General features: G+C 44.5%; 1 protein-coding gene across 3 annotated transcripts in view; it reads right to left on the bottom strand.

Annotated features, from left to right (window-relative positions):
- The window catches only part of Mark1 (microtubule affinity regulating kinase 1), a 110,739-nt gene that overhangs the window by 19,814 nt on the left and 78,054 nt on the right, over positions 1-12,871 (bottom strand). For all 3 annotated transcript variants that reach the window (XM_075989397.1, XM_075989396.1, XM_075989395.1), the window contains exons 8-11: positions 9,255-9,491; positions 9,049-9,168; positions 4,228-4,327; positions 3,086-3,198 (exon numbers count right to left, since the gene is read on the bottom strand). In XM_075989397.1, coding sequence (XP_075845512.1) covers positions 3,086-3,198; positions 4,228-4,327; positions 9,049-9,168; positions 9,255-9,491 — 570 coding nt within the window. The remainder of the gene's footprint in view (positions 1-3,085; positions 3,199-4,227; positions 4,328-9,048; positions 9,169-9,254; positions 9,492-12,871) is intronic.

Raw genomic sequence — 12,871 nt, forward strand, 5'->3', positions numbered from 1 at the left:
AGAGCCACGAAGCACTGCATGGTAACCGCACAGCAGACAGTTTTTAGGTGTTTACATGTTACTTTGTTTAATCATTGCTACAAACATGTGATATATTAACCTGCACTCTCCAGATGGAAAAAAACTAAGGTTGAGGACATCACTGGGTTTCATACAGGAGACAATCTAAAATCTATTTTTTTGTGTGTGTGTGTTTTGAGACAGGGTTTCTCTGTAGCTGACCACGATAAGCTGGGGCTGACTCACAGCCTCTCTCTGTAATTTGAAAGCTGTACAATGCTGGTAAGGTTTGGAGCCAACCGTGGGACTGCACTGGGAAGTCAGGCTGTTGGTGTCAAGCAGTAAGAATGCTGCTGGCTACAGCAGCAGGGCCATGGAGAAGTGATCCACCAACACTATTCTAAGTGTGTCAATGATTACCATACTAACAAGGATTACTGTACTAAACCTGTTCAACGGCCTTAAGAGCTAAGTACTTTTGTCCATATTTCACAGAAAATGAAGGACATAGTTGGTGGCTCTGATGGGGGCAGTGAGCCTGATTTGCCATTCATGGTAGCTTCCAATACAATTTATTTCCAATACAATTCATATTTGATTTTAATAGACGCCTGGAATTTGTGTTTGAATTAAAAAGAAAATTAAAGTCCCCCAAGGTCATTTGAAATCTAAGTAGGATCAGTCGGAAGAGGCTAGAAACAACTATTTGGGCCATTTCCACTAGCTCTCTTGATACTGCGCATGGCCCCTGGTTCAGGTGCCCCTTGGAGACCCCTCTCCATGTAGCAGCTATTCTTCCTGCTCAGTCGGCTGGCCAAGGGCTCAGACAAGTTAATGCCTGTGATGGTTACAACAGTTCCTAGCACGTGCATGCTGTATACGGGTAACAACTCCCACACTGTAATCAAATGCTTGCTCCAAATCCAGATCTTTATACCCCATCTCTCCTATAAGTGCCATCCAACAGGACTGTCCTCCCACCACCCTGCACTGAGCTAGATTCTCAGTCCACCCGCCCTTCTGATAAAGCCACACACCCTCCTGACATGCCACCTTATGCAAGCCACACACCCTCCTGACATACCACCTTACACAAGCCACGCGCCCTCCTGACATGCCACCTTATGCAAGCCACACACCCTCCTGACATACCACCTTACACAAGCCACGCGCCCTCCTGACATGCCACCTTATGCAAGCCACACACCCTCCTGACACGCCACCTTACACAAGCCACGCGCCCTCCTGACACGCCACCTTACACAAGCCACACACCCTCCTGACACGCCACCTTACACAAGCCACACACCCTCCTGACACGCCACCTTACACAAGCCACACACCCTCCTGACACGCCACCTTACACAAGCCACACACCCTCCTGACACGCCACCTTACACAAGCCACACACCCTCCTGACACGCCACCTTACACAAGCCACGCGCCCTCCTGACATACCACCTTACACAAGCCACGCGCCCTCCTGACATTCCACCTTACACAAGCCACGCGCCCTCCTGACACGCCACCTTACACAAGCCATGTGCCCTCCTGACACGCCACCTTACACAAGCCATGTGCCCTCCTGACACGCCACCTTACACAAGCCACGCGCCCTCCTGACATTCCACCTTACACAAGCCACGCGCCCTCCTGACACGCCACCTTACACAAGCCATGTGCCCTCCTGACACGCCACCTTACACAAGCCACGCGCCCTCCTGACACGCCACCTTACACAAGCCACACACCCTCCTGACACGCCACCTTACACAAGCCACGCGCCCTCCTGACACGCCACCTTACACAAGCCATGTGCCCTCCTGACACGCCACCTTACACAAGCCACGCGCCCTCCTGACACGCCACCTTACACAAGCCATGCGCCCTCCTGACACGCCACCTTACACAAGCCATGTGCCCTCCTGACACGCCACCTTACACAAGCCACGCGCCCTCCTGACACGCCACCTTACACAAGCCACACACCCTCCTGGCATGCCACCTTACACAAGCCACGCGCCCTCCTGACACGCCACCTTACACAAGCCACGTGCCTAGTGACACGCCACCTTACACAAGCCATGTGCCCTCCTGACATGCCACCTTATGCAAGCCACGCGCCCTCCTGACATACCACCTTACACAAGCCATGTGCCCTCCTGACACGCCACCTTAGACAGCAGGCACCCGTGAGAAATCAGGGCTCATTACGTCTTCCCACTGGCATGTCACATGGACCACCATCGTGGGTTTCACCCTAGCTCGTTACAGGTGCCAGCTCTCATCCACTTGCAGAGTGTCTGCAGCACGCCCCGTGGCCAACAATAATGCTGCTGAGATCTACATCGAGGGCTCCTGGACAGAAGGACTTCCGGGCTTTACCCTCATGGTGTCAGCACAGCTTCTGACAGAGACAGCTTCAATAAACTTCAGTTGGAATGTATGATTTTGTTCATAGCTGGTATTTAATTATGATTAATTATAGCCTTTTCTTTTTCTTTCAGAATGCCTCCCACAGATGTCTAGATTTCAACTTTCAATGATCTGGCCTCGGTTCCTATTTCAGTTCACCCTTCTATAGCTGCTTTTTCAAAGCATCATTTACTCGCGTGGCCACCACTTGCACACAGTCATTTTCTGCACTGTCTGCTTAACATGGACCTCTGCTGCCTACAAGAAGAGCCACTTGACACAAGGCCAGCCAGCGCCAGGAGGCACCTTCTTCTGGGGGCTCAGGTATCTACGCTGCTGCAGACACACATGCTTCTCTTTGCTTAGGACCCTGTCGTACTGTACACTGCCTTTGGCTACACAGTGTGCACTACACAGCTAACTCTCGGGACACCATGCTCAAAGTGAGGACTGTGGGAAGAGCTGCTAGGGCCAAGCAGGGCAGTGGGCCTGCTCATTCCTAATGAGATCAGTATACAATTCAGCACCTTGATTTGTGATCTCTAATAAGACTGCTAGGATCTTCTTGTGATTTTTGGTTCTACAAAGAGACAAATATATTTACTAACATATCTTTATCCATTTAATTCAAGAATTAATCTATATTAATTTAAAAAGACAAAAAACTTACTTCGGGTGGTTTTCTACCTAGAAGAATATAAGTAGCCATGACTTCATCGTATTTCTGACTTACTAAGGCATCACTGATTTCATCTCGTGCAAAACCCATGGTGACCATAATGTCTAGAAAAAAAGAAAAGAGAAAAGTTTCTGAAAATGTATCTATTTAATAAACAATCAGCAAAAATATAGGTCTGCCAATAATGTTAGGAAAAACTAGTTCTTAAAATATTCAAAGTGAGCTTTAACTATATATTCAGATACTATACTTTTATAATTTTAACATTTATTTAATTGCTTTGCCTACATGTATCTGTGTGCACTACAGGCCTGCCTGGGGTCTGTGGACATCAGAAGAGGGCATCAGCTCTCCTGGGACTGGAGCTACAGATGGCTGTGAGCCACAACTTGGGAGTAGGGAATTGAGCTTGGGTCTTCTACAAGGGCTACAAGTGTTCTTAACTGGTGAGCCATCTCTCCAGCCCCATTTCTAATTTTTTGTGTGCAGAATTATTTATGTTATGGATTTAATATATTCAGCCAGTTTTCATTTCCTGGGGGCATTTCTGAGCTGACTTCCTTTGTCCAGGCAAGGTCTGTACCATCTGGGCCTCCCACGTGCCCACTCTTCGTTCTCTCCGCTCACTCTATCAGCACCTTCTCGGCTACTCCTGAGGAGACAACTCTCTCGATCCAAGCCCTCTGCTTCCCTTTTCATCGACAGTACACAGTTCTGGTATTAAGGCTTTCACAATGTTCTCATTAGGTCATAGGGTCAGGGAAGGTCTGCTAAGCAAAAAGGGAGAAGCAACGTGCCCACAGCTTAGATTTCTGTGTCCTGGACTTTGCTATACATTTTAGTCTGCTCAGGGCTAATAGTTCTAGTGGGTATTCTTCCAGTGAGGGGTGCAGGAAGAAATAAGTATGCTTGTCTAGTTTATTTTATTTTTTGCTATAGTTTCCAATAATTGAACAGGACCATAGATATAAATGAAAACAAACTAAGGAACTTGAATACTTTAGTGTTGGCCATTAAGGTGATAATGAAAGTATTTTAAAAAATAAAAGCCCCACACGAACACTACTGTGCTAGGTCAATGGACCAGTTCTTGTAGTCTATGGCAGCGACCCTCACAGTATTTAAACACTTACCTATTCTTTTTGCATCATTGAGATCAAGCTCAGGCTCAGAATATGGTTTTAGTTCTTCTTCTTCATGACCAACATTCATCCATCGGTCTTTCATTATTTGCTAGGAAATAAACTCTAAGTCATGTCTGGTGAATTACAACATTCAACCCCTCCTCAAATGTGAAATTTATTGGTTCACTCAACAAGAGTCATGTGACAATTCAAATAAAGTTACTCTATCTACTTTAATTAATGGTCCAACAGAAGGTGTGGCTCTCTTGGACACCCAGAATGTTATCACAACTAGATGAACCAGTACTCATAGAAAGCAATGCAAAACAACCCTCCTTCCTTTAAAAGGAATATTTTCAAATTAAAATGAATATTTTTAAATTGGAAAGTTTTAACTGACTTCAACGTTTGAACTGACTTTAACATTTGCCTCATATATATATATATATATATATATATATATATATATATAATTTATTCATTTTTGGCCTTTTATCAAACTCGTGCATTTATTTTAAAATTCCACTCATCAGAAAGAGGATATCTTGGGGGATGGAAATCTAGGCTAGTCAGTCCAGTTGAGTCAAAGAATTTGGGAAAGGATGATGGTAATCATTAAAGCCCAGAATCAGAAATTAGGTAACAATCAAGGTGAAAACAGGTACTGACGTGAATTATCAGAACCAAATACACTGTGGTGTAAATGTCAGCCCTGGGCTGTTAAAGACAACCTAGTGGGGTCTAACCAAGGAGTGGGAGGGGACAGCTACAGCTGGGTGAGAGAGAACATCCAGCATACGTAAAGCAACAAACTACAGCTCCAAACTTCTACTATTGGCTAAAAGCTATGCTTACACACAGAGGAGTGCTTTGAAAATAATTGTTTTACAAGTTTACAGACACCCCCCCCCCAACACATACACAATGCTAGAACTTACTAACTGTAACTGGTACAAAGGGCTGGAAAGATGACTCAGAGGTTAAGAGCCCTAGCTGTTCTTCCAGAGGAACTAGTTTGATTCCCAGTACCTACAGATGGCTTTTAACCACCTGCAACTCCAGTTCCAGGGGATCCAATTCTGGTCTCTGTGGCCTCATGTGCACACATGATCAACAGACATCCATGCAGGCAAAACATTCATACACATAAAAATAAATAAAATTTTTAAAAAAACATAAAAACTACAAATGAAGTTGTGGCCATATTTGCCACTATTGGGCTCCCGTGAGGGCAGATGGGCACACACGGCAGGGCTCAGCCAGTGTCATGTCCCCTCCAACCCCGTTGTCCATAGCCATGGACCTCAACAAGGGCCACAAAGTGACAAGACTGGGAGGAGATGAGCAACTCACTGGTGTAGTCATGAGGAAGGTATGGCCAAGCACTGATGTTCCCCTACCTCCTCCCCCAAGAAATGTTTGTGCTGAATAATAATAATAATAATAAAATAAAGATCATGTAAGACAATTCTTGAGTTTACTACTACTTCAAGGGGGTTCCTTGAGGTTTGCTGTAAGAAATCCTTCCTCTAAAGAGAATGTATAAGACACATTATGCATCAGTGGCACAGGTGTCATGGGAGTAACCAACCACCTTTTGACTGGATTTAAGCTCATTCCTTGACATGCTACCCAAACCTGACACTTCTAAAGTGGCCAAGAACTTGAGACTGGATAAGTCATGGGCATAGGTAAAAACCTACTACTTTTATTCTGCTAAAGAAATATAGCAATAGCCAGGTGCTGGTGGTGCACACCTTTAATCCCAGCATTCAGGAGGCAGAGGTAGGTGGATCTCTGTGAGTTCAAGGCCAGTCTGGTCTACAGAGAGAGTTCTGGAACAGGTTCCAAAGCTATAGAGAAACCCTGTCTTGAAAAAACAAAAACAAAACAAAACAAAAAGCACAATGCAATGATGTTTAATGATATATATATTGCTAAAGGTCTGTATATCACTCAGTCCTCATCACTTCTTGCAGTAGATAGCAATTAATACAACTAGACAATGTGCAGGGTGACTTAGGAGCAGTCAGCCCTAAAAGGGATATCTTTATCAAACCCCTCCCCTCAAGGCTCAGGGATCTGTTCAGAAGAGGAAGTGGAACGATCATAAGAGCCAGAGGTGGTGGATGACTCCAAGGATACAACAGGGTTCATACACACGAACTCACAGAGACTGTGACAACGTACACAAGACCTGCACAGGTAAAACCACACAGAATCCAGCATGGAAAAGGGAGTGGACATAAGGTCCCACACCTAGGCAAGAAGCTATGTGCAGTTGGTAGTTGTTGGGATGCAGTGGAGTGTCACTGGGCACATCAACCACACTCCAAGGCAGGCCCCATGCCCAGGACTAGTTGGCCATCATAAAATGAACTCTGTGGTTTTGTGTGTGCTGTTTATTTTGTTTTGGTCTCACTGCTTTCATTCTGACTTTGTCATTTCAGGGACCTGTGGCCAGCCTGTGTGTAGTACTGCATTTCTAACATGAACTCGTGGGCCAGCATCAGGCTGGAGAGACGGCTCAGCAGCTGGGAGCACTGCTTGCTCCTCTAGAGGACCCAGATTCAGTCCTCAGTGCCCACATGTCACCTCACAGCTGTCTCTAACTCTAGTTCCAAGGGATTCATAGATGAGACATACATGGGGCACATATATACATGCAGGCAAAATACCCATACATATAAAATAAAATTAAAATTTTTTTTAAAAAGTCTAATCATCATCATTAGCAAAAGTATATATTAAATTATACAATACAATGGACTCATTGTCATAAGATCAAAATTTTAGATACTAATTTGGCTTTTAAATTCTACTCCATGTACTCCAGTGTTTTAACACTCAGGGGTTCACTGGGCTTGCACTATGGCCCTGTGTGTGCCAGGCACAGGCTCTCCCATTGAGCTGTAGGGGCTCAGCTGCTGAGTCTGGCTTTGATCCTCAACTCTTCCACAGAAGCTGGGCTTATAAACCTATCATGAGGTCTGCACAACTTGCAGCCTCGTAATGTTAAGGATCAAAGAGTAAACCATTTGGATAACTATTCTGGCCAAATCTGAAATCAGTAAATAGTCGTCTTTGAGGGAAGCACATTCATTTTTATTAGCAGCCCACAGAAGGTTGTAAGCACTGTCTCCCCAGGCGACTGTCTGCAATCTGTCTAATCTGCCTTTCTGTGAACTGCTGTCTCAGCTCTGGGAACCTGTTACTCGCAGGCAAGTGAAGGGAGTTTTGGATAGGAGTGGATCCCACAGACACCTCCAGCCCCCCCTAGCACTAGCACTCAGTTACACACCCACATACATATATACAATTTAAGTAAATCTTAAAAGAAAAAATTGGACCCCAGAGCTAGTTCTAGACCCTCAGAACTGACAAGTCAGTGGTTTTCCATTCTGAGCCAACACACACTTTCTATGAATGGGTGGAAGTAAGCTGAGAAAAACAGTAAGGCGGAAATGGGCTTTCACTAGAGACATCAGTATTAACATATCATTTCACCCCCAAAGGAAAAGTCACAAAAAATTTGAGCTAAGAACTAATCACACCTGAACGAACAATGCAGTAAAAAATACCAATTGATCTACTTCTTCAAAGCACTTAGTTTCCCAAGTCTTCAATTTCCACCGAAACCTACTATGTCTTTTAGAAAAAGTGTGTGTGGAAAAGAATGAGGATGCCCAAGTTGAGCTGAGCACTGTGAGCAGGGCTGGCTTCCCAGGGCTGCACCTCCACTGCACCTCATGGTGTGTGCAGAAAGCCCCGGGGAAACAGAGAACTGAGCGGGAGCCTCACTGCTCTCCCTGTCCTTCCCACGCAGGAAGGAAGACTTTAAAAGTTCAGCTGAGGAATGGGTACTGAGTCTTTCAAACTCTAGACCAAAATATTCCTAAAGACAGACGTGAAGGGGCCGGAGGGGCGGCTGGGAGAGTAAAAGCATTTTTCCCAGGTCTACATGGCAGCTCACAATCACCTAGTTCCAGGGGATTTACCCCCATCTTCTGGCATCTCAGGGCACTGCATGTATGTAATTCACATACATGAAAGCAAACACTTTCAACACATAGTCTTTAAAAACCAAAGAAGACCCAGAAGGGAAAAATGATCATCAGTTATCCCAGTTACAGCCTAAGAAGGGAAAGGGACTTGTCATCTTGGTTACTAGGACCTCTGCTGGTTCTGTAACAGTTAGGACATGAAGATAGTATGTATGGAATGCGTGCGGGCAACAGCAGTGTCTAAAGGAAAGCACCTGCTCCAATATACTCTGCTCATGTCTGTAAATTCTCAGTACTGACGAGAAGTTCCTATTGCAGATTTTGGCTTCACGTGATTCCAGAGGAAGAGTTAACTGGTTTAGAATTTCCACAATCATTTTCAACCTTCAAAGATCTGGTCAGTCTTAACATAAAGGTTTTTGTTTTGGACCACGTAGTTTCTGACACAGGCTAGGTTTATCCCCTTCAAAAGTCAACTTTGGTGGTGGCGCTCGCCATTAATCCCAGCATTCAGGAGGCAGAGGCAGGTGGATCTCTGAATCTGAGGCCTGGTCTATAAGGTGAGTTCACAGCCAGGAGTATACAGAGGAACCCCGGCTGTGGGGCTAAGGGCGTCAACTTTGCCTCCACTGTGTCTGTTTAAATAACTCACCAAAGAACGAAAAAGAAATAAGCCTTTGCAGAGACCTACTGTGGGTTTTCAATAAAGAACTATTACTTCCTGATGCTGAAAAGGCAAATTAGAAGCTGGGCAAACACTGGGAACCGCACCTGCAGCGTCTATGCTGTGTACTGACTGTGTACCTGGAACACACAGCACACTCACCTCCAAGCTGCCCCTCTTTATGGGATTCAGCACTAACAGTTTCTTCAGGAGATTCTCGCAGTCTGTGGACATGTAGAAGGGAATGCGGTATTTCCCCCTGAGGACTCGCTCACGAAGTTCCTTGGACAAAGAAGGAAAGCGTTTGTAAGTAGTAGTTGGCATTACAGCTCCGGGGGAGAAGGGCATCAGCACCAAACAGCAGGTACCTTTAGGTTCTGGCCATCAAAGGGCAGGGAGCCACTGACAAGCGTGTAGAGAATGACGCCCAGACTCCACACATCCACTTCTGGCCCATCATACTTCTTGCCTTGGAAAAGCTCGGGGGCAGCGTAAGGCGGGCTTCCACAGAAAGTGTCCAATTTGTTCCCCACTGTGAATTCATTGCTAAAACCAAAGTCAGCAATTTTAATATTCATATCAGCATCAAGGAGAAGGTTTTCAGCCTAAGAGGAAAATAATAAAAAGGACAATGTAAAAAGTGCACACAAAATAAAGATGTCCGCTGCACTTCTCTCAGATGCTAAGTCTGCTAGTGCCTGCCTCTCATTTAAGACTAACATCCACTTCTGCAGTGCAGTGCGCAGCTGTCCAAGCGACATCTGTGCAAGACTGGATTCTAACACTTGAAAAAGAAAGCACATAGGACTATTTCAGAAAGGTTATTTTAAACACCACCCCCACAGTTTATTTTAAAGGTTTTTAACTTCATGGTAAGAGGCATCTCGGAACTGTACCTTAACAGGACATACCTATTCTAAAGAACACACATTGAAATTCCACTTTGCCTCAGACTTAAGCCAAGATTAGCCAGAGGAGCACCATCTGAACAAGCAGATGATGGCAGGCTCCAGGGTATGTCGGGTCTGTGGCTCCTTTACTCCGTCCCTGTCCTCTCCTACAGAGCACTTCCTCAACAAAGCAGTGCTTAGTGAAAGGAAACAAGTGGACAATTGGGCTTCCACGGTCTTTATTTTCAGCAGCGCTTGATGTTCTAAATGCAGACTCCTGTCGAGAGTCACGTTCTGGAGGAAGCAAGGACTCTGCTTCCATGTTCAAGAGACTTTTCCTAAAATTCTAAAACAATCACCCAATGGAAACTTCTATAAATGCAAACAATTTAATGAAAACTTGCTTTTTGGTGCATGTTTCATGTAAATTCTATTTTTAATTGATGGATAAATAGACTAATAAAGTTACGGGCTGGTTTGTAGGTTGCTTGATCAAAGTCCAAAAAGGAGTAAAATTTGACCAAGATGAAAACCAGAGGACTGGTGCCTCACTGGGGTGCCTGACACACGTCTCTCCCTTCTCCAGGCCTCCTACCCGGCTTGTGGTATTCTAGCTTATCTCAATGCTGTGAAAAGTGTAACTACAACAGTGGTGGCTAGTATTAATTGTCAACTTCATAGTCTAGAGTCACACCTGTGGGGATACTGGCCAGGGCCGTGTATAAGCCTATAATCTCATCATGGGGAAACTGAGGCAGGTCATCCTGGGCTAGCTACGTGGTGGGACCGTGTTTCAAAATAATAACACGCAAACCCCTCATTCCCTACAAGAAAACAAGATAAAAACCAACCAACTTGTTAATAAATAAAAGTGGACACAGATATTATGAAAATGAATGAATCTGGAAGAGTTACATTAAATCAACATTTGTGGACTGAGCAGCAGCAACAACAACAGCAACAACAACAACATGCCTTTCTGCTATAAGGGTTTAGGTTTCCTTGGCCATCTGTACTAAGGTAGACTTTCCAGAACACTTTCTCCACAATAGTCTAGATGGCAATCTAAGTAACCTGCTGCCTCCAGAGACACCAGCACACAGTGCTGAGGATACAGTCCTGGGACATATGGGGACCCTCTCTCCACTGGACTGGACTGGACACATGGTTGCTGAACATGATTTTTATTTCAATATAAAAATAAAGTTTAAACTATGAATCAAAAAATACAGCATAACTACACACCCTTTTTCTTTGAGAAATGTTTTCCCCTAAAACTCTGGAGAAAAGAACTGATACGGAAACATTTGGAGCAGTAAACAGATCAGAAGAACAGAACCAATAACCACTATGTAAGGCAATGGATTTAAACAGAATCCAGGTTTGATGCCAGGAATGGGAAATGTTAAAAAAGGAAAGTAGAAATAAGATGTGGGAGAATGAAGAAGAGATGAGAGGTAGAGGATGATGAGGAAGAAGAGAAGAGGAGGGGGAGGAGGAAGATGGGAGAAGGAAGAGGAAGAAGAAAAGGAAGAGGAGGGGAAGAAATGAAGAAACACTACCTGAGCGCAAGCCTTTTAAGGTTGTCTGACCATACCATTTCTACCACACACTTTATCCCAAACTATACTAGTTCATCTGCATCTCAAACATTTACTTTCTATTGCTGTGATGAACACCACAACAAGAACAGCTGTGAGAGGAAAGGGTTTATTTAGCTTCCACGTCCCCAGTCACAGGCCACTAAAAGAAGTCAGCGTAGGAACTCACATCAGGAAGCTGGAGACAGGATCTATAGGAGAGAGCAGGGAGGGTGCTGCTCACTTTGTCTGCTTTTTTATAGAACCCAGGACCACCTGGCCAGGAGTGGTACTGCCCACAGTGGGCTTAGGCCTTCCACATCAATCATTCATCAAGAAAGTGTCCCAGAGGTTTACGTACAAGCCACCCTGATGAAGATATTGTCTCAATTGAGGGTCCCTCTTCCCAAAAGACTATAGTTTGCATTATGTTGACAGAAAGCTAACCTATACATAAATACATTAGAAACCTCATTTCGAACTTTGGTGCTGAGATAGAACCCTAGTTCTTCCATGTGGTGAACATATGTATTTGTGCCTTGAACTTTGACATTACTTCTGTCTAGATGGGACCCTGAACATTTTCTGATATGGGATTTCCCACTGTATGTTGTGAATATCATTAATAAATTAATAAAGAAACCATCTTAGGCCTGTGATAGGGTAGAGTAAAGCTAGGTGGGTTAAACTAAACTGAATGCTGGGAGAAAGGAGGCAGAGTCAAGGAGAAGTCATGGAGCCACCATGGGAGACAGACAGGCTGGAACCTTGCTCGTAAGCCACGAGCCTCGTGGTAAAATATAAAATACTGGAGATGGGTTAATTCTAGATGTAAGAGCTAGCTAGCAATACGCTTAAGTAAACTGGCCAAGTGGTGATTTAATTAATACAGTTTCTGTATGGTTATTTTGGGAGTCTGGGAGGCTAGGAAACAAACAAGCAGAGGGCAGCCGGGAACACACTAGCAGCCTCTTACAACGATTTTCAGGTGAGGACAGATGTCAGGAACTCCTAGTCTCAGATCAGCATAGGACTACCTGTCCAGTGGGCTTCCGTGGGGCAAGGCATCTGTGGAAACGGGCTCTCACGGGACAGCTCAGGAATATGCAAAGTTTGAGCAGCTTGCAGGCTCATTTTTCTCTCATTATCGTGGTGATCCTTTGAGCGGTTGCAGTTTTACTTTATCAGATACACATGCAACAGCTGTAATTTTCCCTGGAAATTCTGGTCTTTCTCGAATATTTCCTCTAAGATTCAATAGGGGGTTAATGTCTCTGAAATCTCTTATCTGGACTTAATAACTCCAACTCCTAATCCTGGGAACTTTTTTGACTCAATAGAGACATTTAGGTACATATGAGAAAACAACACTTGGAGCATTAACCATGTCTCACAGTTCTGGAAAGGAGAGTAAGGCATGTAGAGACAGAACAGGGAAAAGCCTCCGAAATACAAAAACTGTCAACTGTTGAGATAAAGTTCCTTGGACAGTAATCATATAGAATCAATGATAAG

This window comes from Microtus pennsylvanicus, chromosome 10 (assembly GCF_037038515.1).
Source record: "Microtus pennsylvanicus isolate mMicPen1 chromosome 10, mMicPen1.hap1, whole genome shotgun sequence".
In the NCBI taxonomy this organism is placed as follows: Eukaryota; Metazoa; Chordata; class Mammalia; order Rodentia; family Cricetidae; genus Microtus; species Microtus pennsylvanicus.